This window comes from Perissodus microlepis, chromosome 13, assembly GCF_051167445.1.
Source record: "Perissodus microlepis isolate ML-2025 ecotype Zambia chromosome 13, ASM5116744v1, whole genome shotgun sequence".
Classification (NCBI taxonomy): domain Eukaryota; kingdom Metazoa; phylum Chordata; class Actinopteri; order Cichliformes; family Cichlidae; genus Perissodus; species Perissodus microlepis.
Window position 1 is genome coordinate 32,630,225 of NC_140473.1, and position 27,882 is coordinate 32,658,106.

Consider the following 27,882-nt stretch of genomic DNA (forward strand, 5'->3'; position numbering starts at 1 on the left):
AACAGGCTTAATTTTGACCGTAACATGTGAATACAGTTGAAGCAAAAGTAGGAAATTGAATGAGTAAGAATACACATGCTGAAAATTGAAACAAAATCTGCCCAGCAACATGACATACCAGCGGCGGGAAGGGGGCGCTATCTTTCGCGCCACTGAGACAAAGGAGACAAAGATGGAGGTTACGTCGCCTACTATGTTGTCAGACCTTACAGTAAGTATCATTTACCAGTTTATCTTAATGTACTGAAAATATGCGGGGTTTCTGGAAGAATGTGAATTTATATAAAATGTAGGAGTTTTGAGTTTAAGTTAGTTACTGCTTAACTATACCTAGCTAACCTTAATGTAACAGTTTTGCTAACATATCCTACTCTTAGTTTTATTATTAGTTCTTGGCTTTAGTGCCATACTTCATTAGAGTTAATGTGTTTTGGTAGTATTTTTATGTATTACTTTATTCATGTATTTATCTATTTACTTTATTTATGTATTAGAGTATTCAGAAATTGCTCTTAGAACCAGTGTGGTAGTTGGCTAGCGGCTCGGACAGGCATTATGTTGTCTATGAGCAACGCCAGAGTCAGCACCTAACCGTAGCAGTGTTGAGTAAAATGACAATATTGTCTTTAGCTCTGAATATAGCAAATGTAGTTATCACCGCGACCATTCGTTTACTAGCACAGAATAGGAATAAAGACTGAGTAACTCTAACATGAAATATACCTCATATTGACAAAGATAATTATTTTTTCAAGCAGTTAAAGCAGTTTTTGCATCTAGTATGATTAACTAAAGCAGCGGTCCCCAACCCCCGGGCCTCGGACCGGTACCGGTCCGTGAGTCGTTTGGTACCGGGCCGCGAGAGTTGAGGCTCAGGTGTGAAATGTATAGTTTTCAGGGTTTTTATCGGTTTTCAGCGTTATTTTGTTATCGTTTTTATCGTTTACTCGGTTTTCCTTGCTCTTTTCACGTGTGTTATGAATAAATGGTCTTTTTTTCGGTACCGGTACTAGTTTTATTTTGTTGTATTTATCCGCGAAACCTTAAAGGCCGGTCCATGAAAATATTGTCGGGCATAAACCGGTCCGTGGCGCAAAAAAGGTTGGGGACCGCTGAACTAAAGTGTGTGCACATTCTTTTTTAAGGCTTATTGCTGGAAACATGCTCTGATATAGTTTCTTTTTTATGCAGAACTTCTGAGGAAGTAATAGTCAGTGTTATTAAAAAAAACAAACAACAGCAACTTTACCATGCAAATTATCTTACTTATTTAGCCATGTGTTTCATTTTTTCAGCACACATATGACAACTTAGAATCTGTCAAAGTCCTTGTAACCACTTTTATAGATGAGAAAGAAATTTGTAAAAAAAAAAAAAATTCTTATTGTCAGCAGTGCCACAGACATCATAGGTCAAAGCCAAGCTCAGCACATGGGCTGTGTGCTTGATAGGTTGCTAAAGTATAACACTGATTTCATGGAATATATTGATGTTGACAGTGAGGTAGGCATTAAGGACTTTGATAGATTCCATATCGTCCTGTCAGCCGGAGGGCCACCGATGGAAACCTCTCTTGGGGAGATTAGACAAAATCAGGTACACTTTGCATTTCTCCAGTTTCCTAAGTCATGAAATGTGTTTTAACAGTTATTAACTATTAGTCAGGATCAGATTTATTCACCAAGTAGCAACTAGAAGATAAAATCAATTTATTTATTATTCAGAATTTCTTTTAGTCATTGCGTTATAATCACGGTAATTAAGAAACCGCCTTCTTCTGCTGCAGCAGTAAACTCGTGCTTCTGTGCTCTGTGGAAATTTGCTGTCATGACTTTGAAGATTATTGCAGAGAGGTAAAGTGTCTGGTGTTGCCTTTACACAGTCTACCATTACCACAGAAGAACAAAGTCAACCCTTGAAGTCACTCAGGAAAGCCCCACAGATTCTTAAGGAGTATGAAACCTGTCGGTGCCATCGAGGAAGCTCCTTGTGAAGACTTGCATTGGGGATTTGGTGGAGAGGTGTGGTTAGTAAGTATAGCACTTTACTGTACTTTGTTAAAATTTTGCAATGAATGTTTTCCTTTAAAAATGTTGAAGTGCACAAAAGTAAAAAAGTTTACCTTTGTTTTCCAGTTACCCTCTTAGTGCAGAGAAGCTAACTGTAGCAAAAAGCATCATCACCACTTTTCCATCCCTGAGTGGCAGGACAGGGGGAAGGATTTGTAAGTAAATTTAGCATTTTAATAATGTAAATTCCACTACATACTGTAAATTGCACTTGTTCCCACTTACTGTGTATCGTTTAACCTTTATCTAATTATTTATTAGAGCTTTTTTTCTCAGTTAAAATTGCTCAGCTGTTACCCATATACCTCTGTCCTTTCTAACTAAGGAGCATTATTATGATCCAGTCTCTCATTGTGGATTCCTAGAGACTAAACTGCGCAACCTTAGACGGAATCTCGACCAGGGGCAGAGACGTTATAAGAAGCGAAAAGTGACAGATGACTGTGGTGAAGACAAGAAGCTCAGGCGAGAGGATGGGAATACCAGCAGCACAGACGAGTGGGTCACCCAAGTTATTGCGGCCCTCAGCTGAGAACCTTCCAATTATCATGTCAGGCATGGAGGAAACATACACCAGTCTCAGAGTCTGGAATATTCGGAGAGTACCCACGGTTTTTGGACATGCCAAGTCTGGTAAGTTGCTTGGTTCCCTGGTAATGGTTTATGTACTCCTTCTCCACTCAGTTGTGTTTTGCATACAAAGTATGTAACAGGAGTCGATACATTTGGAGGTATGTTTATGAGCTCCTAGTGAATATTTTGAAAGTTTTATAACTTCAGAGTTTGATCATTACTCACTGGGCACTGATTACAATGAGCATCACTTTTCACATGGTCCAAAATCTTAGTCGTACCACCAAATGACTATCTAATAGTAGGGACATCAAATGACAATGCAGAAAGTGCTGCTCGTGGAAGTGAAAACCCTACAAAAAAAATCACCTAAATCTGTATGAAACTCTGCTTTCAGCAGCACTATTTTCAGCAAAAAAGCTCTACAGGACAAACCGCAGACAGACAAAATAAGAAATTGTCTGCTAGAAAGTTGAACATCAGCTAAAAAGTCCTAATTTTTTCTCAGGGTCTGATGGGATCCAAATCATAGCTAAAATTAAGGAATAATGGACTTGTATTCAAATACCACTCCAAGTAAATTGTTATGTTTCACTGTGTAGGTAAGCTTGATGTGGATTGGGTAACAGAAATGTGATACTGTAAAGTTTGATTTTAGCCATACAGCTACCAAATGGACAGAATGTACTTTTGATTTAATGTATTTAATGCTTCATTTTAAACTTAAACACTTTTTTTCTTTCCATAAGCTGGACTTGGAGTTTGGCAATCTTACAGGAGGAAAGGTGGACCTCTTTTTGCGAAAACGGGAAGCCAGTATCATTCCGAAGCTCAAATCAGTAGCTGCCCTGGAAACAAGAACCCCCCGCCGTGTGTTAACACACCTGCTCCCACCAGTTGGTGCCAGTCGTTGCAGCCTTAAATCAGCTATAACGCACTTGGTTGATTTTGCACTGGTATGTATTCAGTAAAGTTCTCACGGTATTTACCTGAGGAAAGCATTTGTCTACACCTCACTGAATACTTCTCTAAAAATCTATCTTTATCTTCCCCATCTCCAAGCCTGGAACAAGTATTGCATCGCTTTGCAGTGATCCTGAGGCATCATCCACAGCACACCAACCCCAGCTGATATGCATCGGTGATCTAAAGAGGGCAACCAGGCAGTACATCATTGTTGCTAAGAATGACAGAGTAACCATTTCTCTGAATGATGGCCTGACGTGTGCTGTGGATAAGCTTTTCAAACTGTACTGGGTATGTAACTTGTCCTATCCAGCACCACTTGGCTCCGTCTTCACCTTCTTTGAGTTTGTCTATGACCTGCCGCTGTCCACCCAAAGGAAAACCAAAGTACTGGAGCTGATTGCACAGATTAAAGGATGCAAGTAAAATGTTCACCTGTCCAAAATGTAGAGAGTCTCTGTTCACAGAGGTGAGAAACCTCATTTGGCATCTTTGTCAAATACACTGCTTATCAGGACTCTGACCATTTTTATGCCTATGCAGTGGAAAGGTCAGACAATATGAACTGATTGGCTGAAATTTTTGATTTTCGTATTTAAACCCAAGGTACAGAATTGTATAACCTGGATGCTATATTCGCCAAAATGTATGTTTTTCTGTTCGCATGCAACTGCACATTTGTTAAATGTTGACAATTTGTTGAAGATGACAATTGTTACCTTTAAAAAATTTAATTCATGTATTGTCTGGATTATATCAGAACATTATATGTATATATATATATATATATATATATATATATATATATATATATATATATATATATATATATATATATATATATATATATATATATAGATAGATAGATAGATAGATATAGAAAAAAATTGAAAAAAGGGCAATCATATATATATATATATATATATGATTGCCCTTTTTTCAATTTTTTTTGACATTTTAATGATCCAGAGAGATAGAAAGCTAGTCAGATATGAATTTTGTTTGATTTTGTCAAGTAAAAATTGTGATGTAGCGTTGGCTAAAATTGAATTTAAAACATTTTAATTGAAAAGATTCTGACAGCTGTTGTTCATTCAGTTTGTAATGATTTATAATATGCCAAATAAAAAATGGAATTCAATAAATGTATAATATATACCCATCTTTTTTCTCCTTTTTTAAAAAAAATTGAAATGTACACATTTTAACACATCTTTGTGTCAAAATAACACATCCTTGTGTTTACATTTTTTAACACAGAAGATGTGTTAAAGGAGCAGACACATTAATTGTGTTAAAACGGACACATCATGTGTTGTCCCTAATCTGATGCAGCACATGTGTTAAAATTTAACACATGATGTGTCAATTTTAACACATCCCTTCTAAGAGTGTGGACACTCGGCTCACAGAGCCTCCTTTAGAAATGCAAAACATCCAAACTGCTCGCACAGGTGTGATTTTACAGGCGTGCCATCACTTTTAAATATCTGCAGGTTTTAATGTGAGCGGGCAGCTTCATGAGGACGCTCAGCCGGGGACACCTTAGTTCAAATTTAAATGGTTTCTTTATGTTCACAAAGGAAGTGATGTAACCGTTAACAATAAGAAGACGAGACAGGAAATTGTTTGTAGTTTAATGAATAAATGTGACAATAAAAAGTGAACACGAGCAGATTAAAGTTGACATTCTGACTTTAATTTAAATGTAACATAAAAAACATCATTATGGGATTAAAAATGCAAACATATTTTTATTACATGTTTCTGAATAAATATGAGACAAACTCTCTAAAATAATAAGTAATAATGAGTGAATTCATTTTTTATTTTATTTTTTTTACAAAAAAAAGTTTATTTCATAAATAAGTTCAGAATTTCATTTTTAACTCTTCAATCCAAAACTCATACTTCAGGTATAATTATGTTCATAACGGATGCTGGAGCACCGAAACTCGGCACTACTGTTCCTCCATACTTTCTGCACCTGGACACACCTGAGGGGTGGGAGGGCCGAGGGGCCGGCTCTGAGGAGCAGAGGTGTTCCAGTCTCACAGTTGACCGCTCAGGATCGCCATGGCCGTGCGCAGCAGGGGGTCCGGGCTCTTCTGGGCCGCGCTGAGCCGCCGCAGGGCTCCGGGACCCGGCAGGTGTCTGTCCTACCAGCCTCACGCTCCTGCCCCCGGGACCTGGAGCACCGAGCTGTCCCGGCTCTCCCACGGGGACCTGTACCGCCTCTCCGTCACGGACCCGGATCGGTTCTGGGGGGCCGCCGCCGCCGACAGGCTCCGCTGGGTGGAACCGTTTCACCGGGTCCGGGATTGCGACCTGAGCAGCGGGAGGATCGGCTGGTTCCTGGGAGGAAAGCTCAACGTGTCCGGTGAGTTTCCCGTCGATCAATAACCTGATCGATCCCGATATTTAATCCGAGTTCCTCCGTCGTGCTCAGTCAAACTTCCCGGTGTCGGAGAGTCGGTCACGTTTCCTGCGCGTGCCAATCAATAACACGCTAATAACTGTGTTATTAATCAGTGATCGATACTGAGCGCAGGAGCCCTGAACTCTGTGCGGGGAGCCAGTGTCTGCACCAGACTTCATTCAAAATGTGCCTGATTTTACTCGCCTGTGTGTGCGGCTGTTTGTGCGCTTCAGTCAAAGTTTGTAATGAAGAAAAAGTCGATAAAAAGCCGAACGGAGCCAAACTTCAGTCAGATTTTCACCATTTTTAACGTCTGCTGTTTCCACACTAATCAAATCTCCCATCAATCAGTAACAAGAGTGCTGCTGCAGCTAGCAGCCCTTCTGTTTTTACTCCTTGGCTTATGACACAGTCTGACCCTGATTTTATTGTTTTAATCTAATGTGCTGATTTTATTGTTTTAAATGTCATTTTAATAATCATGTTATTTTTTATTTTAATGTATATATATTTTTTATTATTATTATTTTTCTTATTCTTTAACATGTTCAATGTATCATTTTTGGCATGTCAAGTGTTCATCACTTTGTGTTCAGCTGGGGGCTGATCTGAAAGTGCTATATAAATAAATTGCTTGCTTGCTTTAATTACATTTACTGATGTGTTTAAATGTTTTATCTGATTAAGTATAAGTCAGTAGTTTTGTACCTTGATTTTCTCTGGACTGTGTTTGATGCTTTAATGAAAAAATAAAGCCTGCAGGAAATGTAAAGGACTCTCTGGGTCTGCAGCTCTGATGAAGAGGCTAAATGAAGGTTTTGTTGTCACGCAGTTTGATCATTGAGGCCTGAGCTCACTTTGAAACCTGCTTACAGTCGGAGCTGCTGGTGTAATGATGGTGGGGGTGTGATGGGGGTGTTCTTTTGTTGCTGATCAGTCACAGTTTAAAGCTCTGGCCCGTCTGAGTGTTTGTACGGCGGCTCCTAATGAGGCCAGAAAAAAGGACGACTCACCAGATGTCATTCAGAAATGTGTCCGTTTGTTCTGTGGCTCGGACCGAAACACATTTAAAGGTTAATAATGGCTCTGCTTTCAGACCAAGCTTTATTCATGCAGACAGTCATGTGTTTTTGCACATGAATGAATCCTTTTAAACAAACGCATGTTATCGATCATGTGGGCGTGTCTGTTTCTGTGTTAATGCATGTGAGTACATATAATGATCATAAAATGAAGGCAAAGTTCAGTCCTGTGCCGCAGGCTTCTCTCATCATGTATTCACCTTTTTATGAATACGCACATCTCCTCATGTGGTCGTTTGTTTCTGTTTTTTACCACACCCGTTACTTCCACGTTGCTGGGCGGAGCCACCGCTGCTGACTGAGCTGATAATGAGCTGTTGGCACAAGGAGGAGGCGTGGTCTGGAGGAATGTGCATGGCTGATAACACAGCGAGAGCTCTCAGTTCGGCCTCTGATTCTGCACACACTCACCTGGACTTCATCCAAACCAGATCAAACCCTCAAGTAGTGCCGTTTTATATTCAACAGGTCAAAGGTCACCTTTACTGTCACGTGATTATGTTTCAGACCATAACTGCAGAAACTGGTGACCCCTGAGGCTCAGCTCAAGCCCACATGTCAGTAACACACCTGTCAATAAGACACCTGATGAATGCTGTTCATAGAATGCTGTTCATAGTTCATAGGCCTCAGACAGTCTGGATCAACAGCATCTCCAACACCACCACACTGAGCGACTGTGGTGGGTCTCATCAGCAAGAACGAATCAGCATACAGAGAGGAGGTGCAACAGCTGACGGACTGGTGTCGAGTCAACAACCTGTCTCTGAATGTGGACAAAACAAAAGAGATGATTGTTGACTTCAGGAAAGCACGGAGGGATCACTGTCCACTGAACATCGATGGATCCTCTGCGGAGGTCGTCAAGAGCACCAGATTCCTTGGTGTCCACCTGGTGGAGAACCTCTCCTGGTCCCTCAACACCAGCTCCATAACTAAGAAGGCCCAGCAGCGTCTCTACTTCCTGAGGAAGCTGGGGGAAGCCCTTCTCCCTCCTGCCATTCTCACCACCTTCTGCAGAGCGACTATCGAGAGCGTCCTGAGCAGCTGCATCACTGTCTGAATGGTAACTGCACCGTATCGGATCACAATGCTCTACAACGGATAGTGAGCGCAGCTGAGAAGATCATTGGAGCCTCTCTTCCCTCCATCACAGACACCTATCACACCTGCTCCATCTGCAAAGCCACCAGCATCGTGGAGGATGCCACACACCCCTCACTGAGGAACAGCTTCTTCCCCCAAATCGTCAGACTCCTGAACACTCCGTGACTGGACTGACACAGTTACATTCTGCTCAGTCTTTTGCACATTTCTATTGCACGCTTGTGTCTAATGTTGCACTGTTGTTGTGTTTTTGCACACTTGCACTTCATGCAGTCCCGTGCTGATTGTCTGCACCAGGGTGTTGGAGGAACTCTGTCTCAGTTCACTGTGTACTGAACCACTGCACACGGTCAAAATTACAATAAAGCAACTTCACCTGATCAGTAACACACCTGCAGGTCTTTACCTGAGGCAGGGGAGGAGCTGGCGTCCTGTTGGGACATTTTTATGTGACGTTCTGGTCTGTGCTGAAGTTTCTGATGTTCAGATGTTTCTGCTTCAGTGTTTGCAGCAGAGGTTATTGTTGCTGTCACTGCTGTGCTCGTTGATCTTTATTGATACGATTTGATAGAAATCAAGATTTAAAGTCAGTGGACTGTTTGTTTATTGGGTTAAATAAGAGTCAGCGATCAGACTGGAAGTTTCATATGTTAGTTTACTGTGTGCATGTTAGTGTGTAAACACATGACAGTAAGTAACTGAGACAGTGCTGTGAGTAATTATAATACTAATGGTTTACTGAGTATCTGCCTCTCTGCAGGGTGTGACCTGACTGCGTTTCTCTCTTTATCCTCCTCTGTTGTTTTTCTCTCTCTCATGATAATCCAATAATAATCCAATAATAATCCAATAATAATCCAATAATATTCCAATAACGCTGGCTGGAGGATTTCTCTCCAATCTGATTGGATGCTTTTCTTTTCTGTTCCTGCTCTTTGTTACATAAATGACTTTGTAAAGCTGCTGCGTGACAGGATCTGCAGATTTAAGCCCATTTTCAGATTAATGTTCAATCAGAACATAAATGAAGACACTCTGCATCACACGATGTGTTTGCAGCACTTTGCATCAGATACAGAATTAATCATTAGAGGATCTGAGAGATGCTGACGCCACAAAACACGAGGGATAGAGGACACAGCTGCAGCTGCAGGTTTTGAAGGTTTCACGATGAACTGAAACCTGATGAGATAAAACGAGTAAATATAGGAGTGTGATGATGTTTGGCACACTGGCTTGAATCCTGTCTCCTTAAAGATTATTAAACAATGAAGAGAAACATTTGTTTCCTCAGCTTCAAACGTTTGCTTAGTAGAATTGATCGTATTTTATTCAGTCAGTTTCTGTATGAAATCCACCTCCGTGGCTTAAAATCCAGAAGCAAAGTGAGTAAAGTGAAATATTGGCAGTGTGATTTTCACCACAAACACCATCTCTGAGACTCTGGGAGCACTCAGAGTCAGACCGGTCTGTAAATCTATCAGTGCGTAACCTTCAGACCTCCATCAGACGTTCCTGTAGCTGCTGACGGGACTCAACAGCTGTGAGGAGGAATTCTGGATTCTGAATTCTGAAGCTGCATTGAGCCATCCAGGGCTGAAAAAGAAAGCCTTAAACCTGCAGTTTTTCTAGTGTCCAGCAGAGGCAGCGGTGAGTCAACATATTTACAGCCTGATACACAAACATTTCTGGTTTCTGTAGATAATTTACCCCCATAACACCTCTACAGGTGTAGCATGTAGGACTGAGGCTTAAAGCATTAATAGGGGTGTGGCCTCTTTGACTAACAGGTGCCTCAGGTCGTAGAGCGTTAGAGAGTTCTGAGGTTGTGAACTTGCGTTCTGCCCTGGTTTTAGTTGAGTTTGATTTCCACATTCGTCACTGCTCTTTAGCTCCGCGTATGTCCAGTCGTGTTGTGGTCAGGGTTTATTCCCTGTAGTTCCCAGCCTTCCCTTGTGGGGGTTTTGGGTCTCTGTGGTCAGTGCCGTCCTGTTTTGTGTTGGTTCTGGGTTTTCTTTGGGTCACCTTGTATAAATAGGCTCAGTCTCCCCGTGCCGTTGTCTCTGTTTGCCGTCCTCATTTGTGTCCAGCCTCGAGTTTATGCAGCTGCCTTGTCTGTGACACGTTTGTATTTTTGGCTTTAAAAAGGTTCACTTTGTGCTGTTTCTGCTCACGTTTGGAGTCACCAGTCTGCTAAATGATGACAAGGGACCTGGAAATGATCGGAGATACTGGGACAGTGCATGAAATGTTTAAAGCTTATTCTCCTGGTGCTGCTCTGTAGGAAAACAAACTGATATTACACTGAACAAAAACTCAACACTTTTGTTTTTGCTCCCATTTATCATGAGCTGAACTCAAAGATCTGAAACATTTTCTACAAAACAAAGACCCATGACTCTCAGATGTTGTTCACAGATCTGTGTAAATCTGTGTGAGCACTGTGTGATCTGAATCTGTTTTTTATGTTTGATAAGAAGTTTAGTTTGTTGAAGCTTCAGTTTGAGTCGCTGTCTGTCTGTCAGTGAACTGCCTGGATGTCCACGTGGAAAAACATCCGGACCGAGTGGCTCTGATCTGGGAGCAAGATGAACCCGGCACTGAGGTGAAGGTCACCTACAGGTAAGAACACCTGTTATCATTTAATCAGCTGTACTGATAGAAATCAAGCCATGACCTCCCTCTATGCAGATGACACCGCTCTTTATCTTATCAGCACGCAGCAAAGCCACAGAGGTGTTAGAGCAACGTAAAGGTGGAGCAGGTGTTTCTGATGTGCTGTGCATCTTCACCTGGCTCCAGAAACCTCAGCTGTCAGCAGCTTCACTTTGCAGGGTTTCAGTTACAGCTGTGATGGTCTGATTGATATATTCAGCTGAGAGTCTCTCTGCCAACAGCATGGGAGCTAACCAAAGGAGATAACCAAATCCAAACACAGCAAAGTCCAACTGGAATAACATCATCTCGAAGTGAACAAAGATTACACAGCAAGAAACACCAGGCAGGATGTAAAACTAGAAGGATGCACAACAGAAGATTAACCTTCAAAGTAAAACAGGAAGTAACCACAATGACTCTAGAGCTGTGTCCCAAAACGTCCTGCGACTAGTGATGTGTTGGTCACGAACGAAACGGCTCTGAGAGCCGACTCGTTCACTCTTTGAAGTGAATGATGCGAGCCGTGGGTTGTTGTTTTTTTTCTTTCTCTCTCTCTCTCTCGCACTTTTTTTCCGCTTCACTCCGCACGCCAGCCTTGTGCTTTGCGCTGGGCAGAGGGGGGAGGGGCGGTAGTTACACTGAGTAGCACAGGAACAGAGCGGGAGGGAGAGAGAGAGAAAGAGCCAGGGACAACAACGCCACATTAGAAAGGTATAGTAATCATCCACAACTATTTTCAGTTGCGGATGATAAAGGATTCAGAAAGTTTATTCATGCAGGTCCATATGACAGAGAATGTGCATCTTCTTTTTGTTTTCATATTTTAATTTATATTTAATTGTGTTGTGGTTTGCAGTGTTTTGTGTTGTTTCACTTTAAATTTGTTTAAAAGGAAAAAGCTGAAAATTTAAATAGTTAAAAGTTGAAATGTAAATAGTTGGTTTTTGTATTATATGATTTATTTATAATAATAATCAAAGTGTTTTTATTGAGTTTTCAGAAAGCATATCATTCATACAGAAAAACTATACCCAGACAGAGAAAAAAAAAAGGGGGGGGGGAGGGGGAGTTGCCAGTTATGGAGTAGACGGAAACTCATCTTCAACATAGGAAATGAAAGGCTGCCAGACCTTAAAGAATTTCTTGGTGTTGCCCTGTATAGTAAATCTGAGATGTTCTAATTTGAGGTGTGCCATCACCTCCTCCACCCAGCGTTTATGGGATGGCGGTGTTGCCTTTATCCAGTTGAATAGAATCAATCTCCTAGCCAACAATGAGGTGAATGCTATTGCCTTCCTCTGATAGGCTGTTAGTTGAGTTTCCCTCGGTGCCACACCAAAGATGGCTGTCAGAGGCATTGGTTCCATATCTTTATTATAAATGAATGAGAATGTTCTAAAGATGTTAGCCCAAAAGTCTTTCAGCCTGGAACAAGACCAGAACATGTGGCATAAGTTGGCTGGCACCTGTTTACATCTGGGGCAGGTCGGATCGGCCCCCTGGTACGTTCTTGCCAGTTTCTCCCTTGACAAGTGGAGTCTGTGTAACACCTTGAACTGTATCAATCCGTGTCTTACACATACAGAAGCAGAGTGTACTAGATCTACAGCCCCTCCCCAGTCAACCTCTGAAATGTCCAGCCCCAATTCTTCCTCCCATTTCCTTCTTACATTGTCCAGGGAGGGGGAAGCCACATTCTGAATATTTGCATATAGCGTGGAGATTGTCCCCTTAGCAGTCGGATCTGTGTCCATCAGCTCGTCTATCCATCCGCTTTGTGGAAGCTCGAGGGAGGGGCTGAATGACTTTTTCACAAAGTTCCGAACCTGGAAATATCTAAAGTAATTAGTCTTGGAGGAGATTCCATAGTCCTTTTCCAGTTGAGCAGCAGACATAAAAGTACCATTTTTAAAAAGATGTTTGACATATTCCACCCCAGCTCTATGCCATTCCCTAAAGGCTGTTCCCCCGAGGGCTGGGGGAAACAAGTGATTTCCATAGATGGGAGCAGATAGGAGGGCGTTTCTGTTTTTAAAATGTGATCTGAATTGAGTCCAAATTTTCAAAGAATTAGATACCACCGGGTTGTTTGTGTAAAAATGTTTGCTCAAGGGTAGAGGAGCGCAGACCAGGGAGCGCAGGGACACTGGGCTAGAGACATACCTTTCCATATGAACCCATATTGGGGTTTCATCCTCATCTAACTCTTTGACCCAAAATAACAACTTATATATATTAGCAGCAAAATAATAGTGCATATAGTTCGGCAGAGCCAGGCCTCCCTCTTCTTTCTGTCTCTCAAGAAACTCCCTTCTTATCCTGGGGACTGTTTTTTTCCAAATAAAGGCAGACGTACATTTGTTCAATTCCTTAAAAAATGATTTAGGAATGAAAATCGGTATCGTCTGAAATAAATAGAGGAGCCGTGGCATTATATTCATTTTAACAGAATTTACCTTCCCTGCTAATGATAAGGGGAGCGATGCCCACCTTTCCATATCTAATTTTGCTTTGTCCAGTGCAACTTTAAAGTTATAGTCCAGTAAATCTTTATACTTACTAGTTACATTAACACCTAAATATGTGAATCTATCCTTATGTATTGCAAAGGGATAGGCCCGGAAAGAAAGTTTCCTCGCCTGTTTATTAATGGGGAAAAGAACACTTTTGTCTAAATTAATTTTATAGCCCGACACCCTCCCAAAATCTTTGATAATACCAAGGGCCACCGGGATACTAATGGCAGGGTTTGACAGGAAAAGGAGGAGATCGTCAGCATATAAGGACAGCCTATGGTTTTGTGTCCCCCTTTGTATCCCTACCAATTCAGCAGCCTGTCTCAGCATCATCGCAAGGGGTTCAATTGCCACATCAAAGAGCAGGGGTGACAAAGGGCACCCCTGTCTTGTTCCCCGGAATAGAGAGAAGGGTTCAGATATGATATTATTCGTTCTCACCATAGCCTGGGGGCTCGAATAAATTATTTTAATCCACGAGCAAAATATTGGACCAAAGCCGAATCTCTCGAGGGCCGTAAACAGATAGTAATACTCTATTCTATCGAAGGCTTTGTGGGCATCTAGGGATATCACAATCTCTGGCATAATGTTATCTTCAGCAGTATATACTACATTGAACAGACGGCGGAGATTGCTGGAGAGTTGTCTACCTGCAATAAACCCTGTCTGATCAGGATGTATTATCTTACTTATAACAAGCTCAATTCTAGCTGCCAGTACTTTGGTCAGTATTTTATAATCACATCCAAGTAAACTTACTGGGCGATATGACTCACATTTAAGTGGGTCCTTATTCTTCTTAAGGAGTACAGAGATCAAGGCCTGTGACATTGTTTGGGGCAGAGCTTTTTTATCAAGAACTTCCTTAAATACTCTGCAAAGCAAGGGAATCAGTGCGGGAGCAAATGTTCTATAAAACTCACTTGGGTACCCATCAGGGCCCGGCGCTTTTCCTGTCTTCATACTCCGAATTGCTTTATCTATCTCCGTGGCAGATATGGGTCCCTCTAACCTATCTGCTGCCTCTAATGGTGGTATTTCAAGGTTTTCAAAAAAATTCTTCACTCGGTCCCTATCATTTATTTCTGAGGTATACAAGTCCTCATAAAAAGATTTAAATTGATTGTTAATCCCCTTCTGATCTATAATTTTATTACCCACATTATCTCCTATCTCTATTATCATACCAGCAGCTGCTGATTGTTTCAGCTGGTAGCTCAGGAGTTTACCGGCGCGCTCACCATGCTCATAGAGATCTTGTCTTGACCTAAGATATGAATCCTCCTCGCACTGACTTGTCAGAATGTCATATTCAGTCTGGAGCAAAATCCTTTTTCTATGCAACTCCTCAGATGGAGTCATAGAATTTGCCCGGTCAACTTCTTTTATTGCTTTCATTAATTCTGTGGTACGTTTCATTCTTCTTTTCCTTTCACCAGCACTGTATGAAATGATTTGTCCGCGTATATACACTTTTAATGAGTCCCATAAAATGCCACTGCTTATATCAGGAGTATCATTAAGATCCAAGAAAAAAACTATTTGCGAATTGATGAATTCTTTAAAATCATCATCAGCCAACAATCTACTATTAAGACGCCACATCCTCTGAGGTGGTGTATAGTCAGGGAATTTAAGTTTCAGTGTGACCGGGCTATGGTCAGATAGTACTATACCAGGGTATTCTACATTCATTACCATTGGGGTCAATTTATTGTCTAACAAAAGATAATCAATTCTAGTATAAGTTTGGTGTGGCGGGGAATAAAAGGAGTACTGTCTGGTAGTCGGATTTGCATATCTCCATGGGTCGAATATACCAAATGTTTCACAAAAGGAGTTAACGCATTGAGCAGATTTACTTAGCACACTAGGTGTTGGGCTAGAGCGGTCCAGAGTCAAATCTAGGACACAATTCAAGTCTCCCCCCAAAATCAAATTACGTGTGTCCAAATTAGGTAGTAACGGAAACAAATCCTTAAAAAATTGAACATTATCCCAATTGGGTGCATATATATTTGCCAACACTACTGGCATATTGAATAATTTCCCAGCTACAATAACGTATCGACCATGTTTGTCTTTTATGGCAGTTGTTTCTATGAATTGTACATTCCTGTGTATAAGGATGGCCACTCCTCGACTCTTACTATCGAAATTTGAATGATAGATCTGATTGAATCCCCCCCTACACAGTTTGAGGTGGTCCCTGTTTAACAAATGTGTCTCTTGCAAATATACTATCTCTGCTCCCTGGTCTCTTAAATATGAAAAGATCTTACTCCGTTTAGCCGGTTTGTTGATCGCCCTTACGTTCCAGCTCATCAAGTTTGTGCCCATTCCGCTCACATCCATGTTTGGTGCCATGCCAGGAGTCCACAGCCCAACATGTCCACTACACTCCTATGTCGTCCACTATCTGGATCACATCCTGAAGGTCTGGCAGCAAGAACAGAAAAAATAAAAGGACGGTGTCTGGGAAAAAACGGGGAAACAACACACACACATACACAAGTAACACACAACACATTGCATATATGAACATGAACCCAAACACAGTGCTCATTAACAAGCACTCTCGTGGCCAACTGGTCCACCATCTCCTACACGCCAAGCCTACCGTGTGCGGCTCCGTGCAAAATATCCCATGGTTCTAAAAATATAATATCACCCTCTAATCTACCCACCTCCTAAAAGGAGGAAAAAAAAAACAAAAAACAAAAACAAAACAAAAAAAAAAAACCAGTAGGGGGAGCTTGTAGCAAAAAGATCTTGAAAATAAAATCCAGTAATACAAAAATAACGTGTAAGTAGTATAAAGCAGGGCCACAGCATTTCTTAAACAAAATATTCAAATATAAAACAATAAAATGAGGTAGTACTTTACCAATATTGCAAAATCTAATCACCAATATCTTTCCTGAGACAGTTAAGTCCTTACACCAGTGTAGCCCTTATACTTAGCCAAACTCAGACCAGCCCATATACTTCACCCAGGAGTCAACGTCTTCTTGATGAACTCCATGGCGTCTTTTGGGGTCTCAAAGGTTTTCGTTTGTCCCCCTTCCGGTGTAATCACCAGCGTTGCCGGATAACGGAGCCCATATCTGACCCCCCGCAGGTACGCAGGAGGCTCCTTGCTTCTTTGAAGGCTGCTCTCTTGTTGTTTACTTCCTGGGTGTAGTCTGGGAAGATGTGAATCCGTCCACTCCGACCTTCTGGCGTTCTCTCCATTTCCCTCGCCTTCTTCAGTATCTCCTCCTTCTCTATATAGTAGTGGCATCTCACCACGAACGCTCTCAGTGGAGCCCCGGCTCCGTCTCGTCTCGCGCCGAGTGTTCGGTGTGCTCGGTCAAGCGTCGGTGTCACTGATAGCCCCAGTTTTTCTTTCAGCAGTCCAGCTATGAACTCCGGCGGCTTCTTGCCTGTCTCAGCCCCTTCTCTTACCCCCACGATGCGCATGTTGTTGCGTCGTGATCTCGCCTCGAGGTCTTCACTACGTCTCCTCAGCTTCAGCATCTCCTTCTCCATTTCTTTCAGTTTCGTCTCCATGCTGGTTATACTGTCAGACTGGTCGTTCAGCGTGTCATCCACTTCTTTTTTCCGCGCTTCCATCTCGTTAGCCAGACTGATGGACGTCTCGCTTATCAGCCTCACCTCCTCACGTAGCAACTCAAACTGAGCTTTAGTGTTATCTTCCACACTCTTAGCCCACTTTTCCATCTCGGGTTTTGACTCTTTTCTTCCTTTTTCTATTTCCTCTTTGCATCTCATGATCTCGGTTTTTGTCTCCTCTCTGTATTTAGTAATCCCAGCATTCGTTTTTTTGATCTCGGACATCATGTCTTGAGCCCACTGAGGTATGTTGTCGGCGTGTGCTGGGCTAGCATTGGCTTTGCTAGCTGCGGCGGCAGGATTGCTATCCGCATGCAACTTTTCTACGCCGGCACGGGTCTGTCGGTTGGACATTTTCGGTCATAAATTGCCCCGCGAGCACACTCGTTCACTCCAAAGCACGAATCGTATTAAACGAGCTTCCTCAAAATGGTAGCAAACTGGCGATATCACTATTTTGACTACCTTTACACGGAGCCTCCGCACGCACGTCATCACACGGCGAAGCACATCCGGAAAGCCCCCTTATATGATTTATTTATTACATCTTATGTGGAGTGAATAAATAAAAGTATATTTACGGTACACGTAAATATACACGTACAAACTCCAAAACACATACAAACTCCGAAGCACGTAAAAACTCCAAAACACGTACAAACTCCAAAACACGTAAAAACTCCGAAGCACGTATAAACTCCAAAACACGTAAAAACTCAGAAACACGTAAAAACTCCAAAACACATACAAACTCCAAAACATGTAAAAACTCCAAAACACGTACAAAATCCAAAACACGTAAAAACTCCAAAGCACGTAAAAACTCCAAAACACGTACAAACTCCAAAACACGTAAAAACTCCAAAACACGTAAAAACTCAGAAACACGTAAAAACTCAAAAACACGTAAAAACTCAGAAACACGTACAAACTCCAAAACACGTAAAAACTCCAAAACACGTACAAACTCCGAAGCACGTACAAACTCCAAAACACGTACAAACTCCAAAACACGTACAAACTCCGAAGCACGTACAAACTCCTGGTTTTGTGTTGTTTCACTTTAAATTTGTTTAAAAGGAAAAAGCTGAAAATTTAAATAGTTAAAAGTTGAAATGTAAATAGTTGGTTTTTGTATTATATGATTTATTTATTACATTTTATGTGGAGTGAATAAATAAAAGTATATTTACGATACACGTAAATATACACATACAAACTCCAAAACACGTACAAACTCCAAAACACGTAAAAACTCCAAAACACGTACAAACTCCGAAGCACGTAAAAACTCCAAAACACGTACAAACTCCAAAACACGTACAAACTCCAAAACACGTAAAAACTCCAAAACACGTACAAACTCAGAAGCACGTACAAACTCCGAAACACATAAAAACTCTGAAACACGTACAAACGCCGAAGCACGTACAAATTCCAAAACATGTACAAAACTCCAAAACACGTAAAAACTCCAAAACACGTACAAACTCCAAAACACGTAAAAACTCAAAACACGTAAAAACTCCAAAACACGTACAAACTCCAAAACACGTAAAAACTCAAAACACGGAAAAACTCCAAAACACGGAAAAACTCCGAAACACGTACAAACTCCGAAGCACGTAAAAACTCTAAAACAAGTAAAAACTCCGAAACACGTAAAAACTCCGAAACACGTACAAACTCTGAAACACGTACAAACTCCAAAACACATACAAAACACAACAGAAGTGCTCCAGGATGCTAGGGGGCAATGTTGAGCTTTTGTTACCTAGTGGCTACACAAGCCAAGAAGTACCAACGACGGGATTTGGTGTGTGGTAGTAACAGGTAAATGAACTTTTTTTTTTTAATTATTTGAATATATATGAGTGCTTGTGTATAAATACACAAACAATACACATATGCTAATCTAGGTAGCTGTTTTGGAAGTTCAGTTAAAGCTAGAAATGTGTTTTGCAGTTTGTACATGCTCCAAAACACCGCATATATTTATATATAAACATATATAAATAAAAACATGGGTTTTTTTTACATTAGTAATTCCTTTTGTGCATAATTTTATATTGTTGTTAATAATAAATTAATTAAAGCAACAAAACAACCTGAAGAGCCGGTTGGGAGCCGAAAGAGCCGGCTCTTTTTAGTGTGCTGAGCCGAAAGAGCCGGTTCTCTAAAAAGAGCCGGAAATCCCATCACTACCTGCAACGCGAAGAAGGCTGTCCAAATTCGTAGAGTCCTCTGAATCTGGTCGACAAATGTGTCCTCCTTTTCCCCAGATTTGAAGGATGGGTCGGGTGTCCTTCGTGGCCCACCATATCCCAGAATTCACAGCGCCAGTTCAAGTTTCTATCAATGGCGGCCGCTGCTTAGCTTTAATATTACTCTTATTATTCTTTCTGGGTCACAAAATAAACTTTTAACATATTTTCAGGCGAGAATGTAGTTGTGTAAACTTCAAATATCTGCTCGGTTTATCAAGACATCACATATTTGCAAAAGTGCTCCGACGTTTTCAGACACGTCTGTTACCCACCAGCTCGATAGCTGACCCAGGACAACAGCGAACTCCCTGCACATCGTTGTCAGACCCCCCCGTGGTCTTTGGCTACTCAGGTTAAACATTATATATAAGTCACTTAGATAACTTAAAAATGTTATTGTTTTGCTTTTTTGGGTGTTTTATTTGTTGGGGAGTAAATTGGTTTGGCTGAGAATAAAGTTATTAGATTAGACTAAATAAAGCTTTATTTATCTCTCGGTTGGCCTGGGAACGCCTTGGTGTTCCCCCGGATAAGCTGGAGGAGGTGGCTGGGGAGAGGGAGGTCTGGGCTTCTCTGCTTGGGCTGCTGCCCCCGCGACCCGGCCCCGGAGAAGCGGAAGAAAATGGATAGCTGGATGGATAGAAGTTAGCAGGACGTTAGCTCGCTAGTTTCCACCTAAACATGATATAGCATGTTCTTTATGAAAAGTTAAAACGTACAGCTCTGCTGTCACTTTCAACATAAAGGAAGACAGAAAACTAAACAGCAGTGACATTTGTAGGGTTACTGAAGTTGGGCTAGCTGGTATATAATGATGTGCTACGTGATCGCTAGCGGCACAGCTATGTTAGCAAATAAAAACACAGTGAAGCTGGAGGATGAACGCTAACTTCTTTCCACTCTATAAAAGTTAACGTGAGGGTTCCCGATGGTTAGAGACAAATGCAATCGCATAGAAGGATGCTGTAAACGGACCAAACTTCAGTCAGGAGAACAACTGATTCATCCACAATATGAGGTTAGTCATTAATATACTGCTGCATGGGCTGGGCTGCAGTTACATCATAAGGGTTTAAAACTGAGCTTTAAAATTAACAGTGGTGATAAAAACAGAGGCCGACAGTGATCACTGACTGTTTTTAGTGGCTTGTTCAGATTAAACAGAACAAGATACAAAACATGAAAACATGTTAAAAACACAACAGCCTTAATAAACAGAGCAGTTTGGACCCAGGGTTCATACGTCATCACTTAAAGACCGGATATTTTTAGGGTGCTGCACTCGAATTTACAGGTTCAGCTTTCAGAAGGGTCACGGTGGGAGTCATACTCCTGCGTTATGTCGTAGCCACACCTGAACCTGCACCACCCTAACCTACACCTGTCTGTAAATGTAATAGCCTGTGGTGACTGATTGGCCTTTGGTTAGGTGCCTCCAAGTTAGTTATCTCCGTTTCCAGCCTCTCCTTCTGATATCCTTTCTGAAGACAGGAACTCCACTGCCAACTAGTGTTTTGGAGGTGACATTGACACAGCCACACCAAGCACAGGTATGCACGGAGTGGCGCCATTGAACATGACACAGGTTCAGCTCTCATCAGGTGATGGTTCTCACCATCTGTTAATTGTTTCCTCCCATGTCCTGCTGTCTGATTAGTCCTGTTTTCTGTAAGGGGAGGAGCTAAAGCAGCTGGTTTTAGACGGATGATGAACTCAGACAAAGGAGGATTATTTCAAACTACGAGTCATGCAAAGCCGCTCTTCCCTTTGAGAATAAATACACAAAGCTGGAAATAATCAGCCACCTTCATCATCCTCACTCTGTCTGACCTGCAGGGAGCTGCTGGAGACAACTTGCCGCCTTGCCAACGCCCTGAAGAGTCACGGGATCAACAAAGGTGACCGAGTGGCCATTTATATGCCCGTGTCTCCGCTGGCGGTGGCAGCCATGTTGGCGTGTGCCCGTATCGGCGCGGTGCACACCGTGGTGTTTGCCGGATTCAGCTCTGATGCTCTAGCAGGAAGGATCCAGGATGGTGAGTACACCTCTTTCATCATCATCATCATCATCAGCCCTCTGATGTCAGCCCCTCAGAAAATTCATTCCTGCCAAAGAGACGAAACAAACAGAAGTCATTGTTGTTATTGATATTTTCATTATGATGAATTTTTTGGGTCTCTAAGGAAAGATGAGCTTTGAGGAGGTGAGGTGAAAATGGATGTTAAAGTTGTTTCAGCAGGTGCAGATCACCAACAAACAGACATGTAAAGGTGCTTCATTCATTCATGTTAGGAACGCTGACACACTGAGGGAGTAATGATTTGATCCACAACATGAACCAAGAACGCACTGCACAATTCCTCTGAGCAAACTTACAGATTCAGCAGTCCTTACCTGTTCCACAGACCAGAGGAAACCTGATAGATGTCACTAACCTGCACGCATGTGGAGCACAGCTTGAAAGGCCGGATCGCGACCATTCCTCAGCCACTCGAGGAAAATCTCAAACACCTCATTATTAGAAACGTCGGTGTAAGCACGCCTGCAGTGCATGAAGTCATCATGTGACCTCTGCTGTGGGCAGAGGTCACATGATGACTTCATGATGACTTCATGAAGGATCGATCCTTCCATCAGAGCGAGTGGTACGAGTGTCGGTCTCCTAGCGTCTATATTGTTGTCGACACCTGCACCGCTCACCGGTGACCATGGGATGATCACGGGTAATAAACCGTGTGAGACCCTAATTCAAAGCTCCCGAGGGCATCCTGGATCCGCTGCTGTATTTCACACATTGACTCATGTTAAACATTTACCCTGTGGGCTGCTGCTGAACCTCACCTGGCTGAACAGGTGACCTGTATGCTGCCAGACCATTTCCTGCATGTCAGTCCCCCACGCTCTCTGTGCGATCTAATCTCTCACAAAGACTGAACATTTAAAGCTCTGACTGTTCGATTCCCGCAGAATCACACAGAGTCATTTTTAGCTTGTGGTGCGTCTGGTCTGACAGCAGGCGGAGGGTTCAGGGACGTGGAGGTCAGCCTCGCCGTCCAGGGATGTGTTTTGGAAACAAATCAGTGAAGCGTGGCGTTTCAGGAGTAGCAATAAAACCCAACGGTCGTTTGAACCGACAGCAGCAGCAGGAAATGAGGAAACCAGCGATTCTTCTGTCCTCTGAATCTTTTTAGGGTTTCTCTGAGTTTCTGCAGTTATTTCTCAGTTTTTTTCTTGGTGCAGATTTAAGAAGCAAATCCTCGTCAGACTCATGCTGCCGGTAAATTTACCAAAACATATTTTTTCAGCCAATCCCTGCCTGCTTGCAGCGTCCTCTGTGGCTGATGGCTGAATAAGCACAAACAGGGCAGTGCAACTTTCTGTTATTGCATATTTGATGCTCCTTTGCATTAAATCTGGGATTATCTGCAGATTGTGAGCTGATAGCGGAAGTTTGTCTGGACTTCAACAGTTTCTTCACATGAAGCAAAACCAGCAGGAGACACACACTCGCTTTAGTCAGAGCCAACCCTGACACTGACCTCTGACCTCTGGCACAGACGCAGCAACGTTTTATCACCAGACTCTTATATTTTTATGCAGTTCAAAGGTTGACTCTAGATCGTTTTCAGCCACAGTTTGACTTCTTGTTGACAGATTTTCACTGGCGGACACAAAAACACATTTAAATGTACACATTCAGAGAATTATGATATTAGTAATCGTGACAATAATGAACATTTTAAAGCTGACAGGATCAAACTTTCTCTAAAGCCAACATCTGTGAAGCAGCTCAGGACTCGGATTCAACTGTAAAACTTTGAAATGAGATGAAATTCCACAAAAACAAAAACAAATTGAGGCAGCTCACAACGTCAGACACACAAACAGTGTCTGTGACACACACACTCACAGTCCATTCATAAAGCAGATTAACTGTAATACCCCTCAGAGGAACGTCTGTTAATGAGTAACAACGTTTGACGAGTGAAGAGTGAGTTTCTAAAGTCATACAAGAGAAGAAGAAGTGCTCAGTGTGTGCTCCTCAGGTAACAGATCAGGTGACGTCACATGTCAAACACCTGGGAGTGATCTCTGACTTTACTGATTCTCCTGAGTGTGACCGCCGGGAAACTTTTAAAAGAAGCAATAAAGTGAAATGAAAGAGGACCTGGGGTTGAGCCCTGAGGAACTCCACTTCATCATTAAATCATGACAAACTGTCCCTCTGCTGCTCTCCAGCTGGCTGTAAAGCTGTGATCACCTTTAATGAAGGTGTGAGAGGAGGCCGGGTCATCCAGCTCAAAGCCACCGTGGACGCCGCGGTAAAGACCTGTCCCTCCGTCCAGCACGTCTTCGTCTGTCAGAGGACTGAGACGCCGGTGGTGATGGGAGAGAGGGACGTCCAGCTGGAGGAGGTGAGATCGATACTCTATCGATACAATCTGAATATTGAATTGTTGATCAGCGTTTGAGCTCCGTGTCGTGTTGCAGGCGATGTCCTCTCAGCCGGCCGTCTGTGCCCCCGAGGCTCTCGACAGCGAGGACCTCCTCTTCCTGCTCTACACGTCGGGCAGCACGGGCAAACCGAAGGGCGTCGTCCACACACAGGCGGGATACCTGCTGTACGCATCCCTGACACTCCAGGTACTCGTCCTCTTCCTAAAATGTTCTGTATGGAGGTTCTGAGGAACGTCAGCAGGAGAACGATATTTCATATTTCCAGGGCAAAAATCTTTAGGGCAGAGTTCAGGTGCAGAGGTCAGTGCAGGTTCTCCTCTCTGGCGTCAGGTGCCAACTTTTGATTGGCTGCAGGCATGATTTCTATGTCAGCGACCTGAAACCTGTTCTAACGATGTTTGCAGAGTTGAGAATAACTGAGACGTTGTTCTCAGTGGGGGAGGCAGGGGGGGTTCTCCTCCCTCCATCACCTCCTCCCTCACCCTCCTCTGGCAGGACGTTTCATAAAGTTTCATGTTTTTGAATGGGCTGTTTGTGTCCTTGAAGACAAAGCAGAGCAATTACATAACAGGCTGCACAACAATGACCGCACCGGCGAGGAGGAAGAAGAGGGTGATGATGAAGAGCGAGCCTGCCTCTGAAAAGCTTTAAATTAGCCTTTATTGAGACATCCGCTTCCTCTGCATGTCTCACATGATGACCTGATGTTGTTGTTCATGATTGAATATAAACATAACCCCCCCCCGACCCACACACACACACACCTCCATGTCTGCCAAATATTTATCAGTGCTAATTTCTAAAGCTGCTTAGCGGCTCAGAGTTTTTGGCTCGCTGGTTGTTTGGATGTGAAACAGAACAAAAGCTGATTTATGTGAAAAAGGAGCGACGAGCACTAATGTGTGTGTGTATGGGGCAGGGGGGGTGTTTGTGGTTGAAACGCTTCAGATCAGCTGCTTCAGCCGCTCAGCTACAAACACTGTGACTTTTCATTTAATGTGTCACACTCAGTTTATATGTGGAGCACCAAAAGTGCCAAATTTATTCATAAATGACAGAACAAATGTGTCTATTATCCTTTTTTCTTTATTCTCCAAAAGTTGATTCTGTTCATCTGGACGTAGCGTTTTGTGGGAGAAACGTTTCGTCACTCATCCAGGTGACTTCTTCAGTCTCAGCTGACTGCAGGTTTCCCCAATCTTATTGTTACAGTACGTGTTTGATTACCGGGACGGTGACGTGTTCGGCTGCATGGCAGACGTCGGCTGGATTACGGGACACAGCTACGTGGTGTATGGCCCGCTGTGCAACGGCGCCACCACCGTCCTGTTTGAGAGCACACCTGTTTATCCAAATCCAGGTAAGAGTAACACGTGAAGCTCATGAAGCTCCGCCCTCTCCTCACAGGTGACCTCAAGGAAGTACAACCAGGTGTTCTAGGCTTTAGTGACTCATTAAAGGTGTTTTATTACCTGCACAGGCAGCTTATCGCACCTCCATTGTTTTATTACCGTACTTCCTCTGTTTTCTCAAACATCTGTGACCTCAAAGAGGCGCCACAAGGTGAATGTGATTTTATAGTCATGTTGTGGTCTTATTTGATAGGTGCAGAAGTAAGTGTAAGTGTTAGTAAGTACTCCAGACATTTAATCCCCAGCTGTGGTTTATATTCCTCTTAATTATTTTAAATACATTTTATTTAATTTATATAGCATAAAATCACAATAGTCACCTGAAGGGGCTTCATGTTGTAAGGTAAAGACCCTGAGGTGCTCCAATATCCAGGTGAGATACATAATCTTTCAGGGTATTTCTGCAGTTTTAATTCCTGTTGGGGATGCTCATTGGAAATCAGCGAGGAGGCGTCCTGGTCAGATGATGAACGGGGAGAGCCTTGGAGTAGAACAACTGCTCCTCTGTACTGGTCTCTTTGGTTGTCGGCTGAGGTGGTTCACACATCAGGGGTTCAGGCATCTCATCTGGCCTGGGAACACATCAGGATCTCTGAGGAGGAGCTTCTGGGGAGAAGGACATTTGGAATATGGATGGATGGGATGGATGGATGATGGGTGGATGGATGGCGTGCAGATGGATGATGGGCGGATGGATGGATGGATGGCGGGCAGATGGATGGATGGATGGATGATGGGTAAATGGATGGATGGATGGATGGATGGCGGGCACATGGATGGATGGGTGGATGGATGATGGATGGATGGATGGATGGTGGGCAGATGGATGGATGGATGGGTGGATGGATGATGGGTGGATGGATGGATGGCGGGCAGATGGATGGATGGATGATGGGTGGATGGATGGGTGTATGGATGGATGGATGGCGGGCAGATGGATGGATGGATGATGGGTGGATGGATGGATGATGGGTTGATGGATGGATGGATGGATGGATGGAATGGCGGGCAGATGGATGGATGGATGGATGATGGGTGGATGGATGGCGGGCAGATAGATGGATAAATGGATGGATGGCAGGCAGATGGATGGATGGGTGGATGGATGGTGGGTGGATGGATGGATGGCGGGCAGATGGGTGGATGGATGATGGGTGGATGGATGATGGGTTGATGGATGGATGGATGGTGGGCAGATGGATGGATGGATGGATGGATGGCGGGCAGATGGGTGGATGGATGATGGGTGGATGGATGATGGGTGGATGGATGGATGGATGGATGATGGATGTTAATGGAGTGATGGATGGATGGGTGGATGGATGGATGGCGGGCAGATGAACGGATGGATGGTTGGATGGATGGATGGATGATGGGTGGATGGATGGATGGATGATGGGTGGATGGATGGATGGCGGGCAAAATGATGGATGTTAATGGAGTGATGGATGGATGGATGGTTGGATGGATGGATGGATGATGGGTGGATGGATGGATGGATGATGGGTGGATGGATGGATGGCGGGCAAAATGATGGATGTTAATGGAGTGATGGATGGTTGGATGGATGGATGGATGATGGGTGGATGGATGGATGGATGATGGGTGGATGGATGGATGGATGGATGGATGATGGGTGGATGGATGGATGGATGATGGTTGGATGGATGGATGGATGGATGGATGATGGGTGGATGGATGATGGGTGGATGGGTGGATGGATGGATGGATGATGGGTGGATGGATGATGGGTGGATGGATGGATGGATGATGGGTGGATGGATGGATGGATGGATGGATGGTTGGATGGATGATGGGTGGATGGATGGATGGATGGATGGGTGGATGGATGGATGGCGGGCAAAAAGATGGATGTTAATGGAGTGATGGATGGATGGATGGTTGGATGGATGGATGGATGATGGGTGGATGGATGGATGGATGATGGGTGGATGGATGGATGGCGGGCAAAATGATGGATGTTAATGGAGTGATGGATGGATGGATGGTTGGATGGATGGATGGATGGATGGTTGGATGGATGGATGATGGGTGGATGGATGGATGGATGATGGTTGGATGGATGGATGGATGATGGGTGGATGGATGGATGGATGATGGGTGGATGGATGGATGGATGATGGTTGGATGGATGGATGGATGGATGGATGGATGGATGATGGGTGGATGGATGATGGGTGGATGGGTGGATGGGTGGATGGATGGATGGATGATGGGTGGATGGATGGATGGATGGATGGATGGATGGATGGTTGGATGGATGGATGGATGATGGGTGGATGGATGGATGGATGGATGGATGGGTGGATGGATGGATGGCGGGCAAAATGATGGATGTTAATGGAGTGATGGATGGATGGATGGTTGGATGGATGGATGGATGATGGGTGGATGGATGGATGGATGATGGGTGGATGGATGGATGGCGGGCAAAATGATGGATGTTAATGGAGTGATGGATGGATGGATGGTTGGATGGATGGATGGATGATGGGTGGATGGATGGATGGATGATGGGTGGATGGATGGATGGCGGGCAAAATGATGGATGTTAATGGAGTGATGGATGGATGGATGGTTGGATGGATGGATGGATGGATGGTTGGATGGATGGATGATGGGTGGATGGATGGATGGATGATGGTTGGATGGATGGATGGATGATGGGTGGATGGATGGATGGATGATGGGTGGATGGATGGATGGATGATGGGT

General features: G+C 43.3%; 2 protein-coding genes and 1 pseudogene across 3 annotated transcripts in view; all 3 read left to right on the plus strand.

Moving 5' to 3' along the window:
* Positions 1-109: 109 nt before the first annotated feature.
* Positions 110-2,548, plus strand: LOC146375469 (uncharacterized; annotated as a pseudogene). The gene is made up of 5 exons (XR_014801910.1): positions 110-211; positions 1,296-1,596; positions 1,883-2,030; positions 2,136-2,224; positions 2,435-2,548. The product of XR_014801910.1 is annotated as an uncharacterized LOC146375469 (transcript).
* Positions 2,479-4,364, plus strand: LOC146375470 (uncharacterized). Its single transcript, XM_084948919.1, has 3 exons — positions 2,479-2,702; positions 3,392-3,598; positions 3,705-4,364. Exons 1-3 carry the CDS (start codon positions 2,691-2,693, stop codon positions 4,032-4,034), a joined length of 549 nt encoding a protein of 182 aa, XP_084805045.1. The 5' UTR covers positions 2,479-2,690; the 3' UTR covers positions 4,035-4,364.
* Positions 4,365-5,628: 1,264 nt separating this feature from the next.
* Positions 5,629-27,882, plus strand: part of acss1 (acyl-CoA synthetase short chain family member 1) — a 28,207-nt gene continuing 5,953 nt past the window's right edge. Inside the window, exons 1-6 of the mRNA XM_084948624.1 lie at positions 5,629-5,988; positions 10,742-10,838; positions 21,112-21,311; positions 23,516-23,691; positions 23,768-23,920; positions 24,947-25,094. Of these exons, the coding sequence (XP_084804750.1) occupies positions 5,685-5,988; positions 10,742-10,838; positions 21,112-21,311; positions 23,516-23,691; positions 23,768-23,920; positions 24,947-25,094 (1,078 nt within the window). The 5' untranslated portion in view covers positions 5,629-5,684. The remainder of the gene's footprint in view (positions 5,989-10,741; positions 10,839-21,111; positions 21,312-23,515; positions 23,692-23,767; positions 23,921-24,946; positions 25,095-27,882) is intronic.

Bases quoted from the DNA above. Each gene is read 5' to 3' on its own strand.
- LOC146375470 (XM_084948919.1), top strand. The intron at 3,599-3,704 runs GTATGTATTCAG...CCCATCTCCAAG, and splicing joins ACTTGGTTGATTTTGCACTG to CCTGGAACAAGTATTGCATC.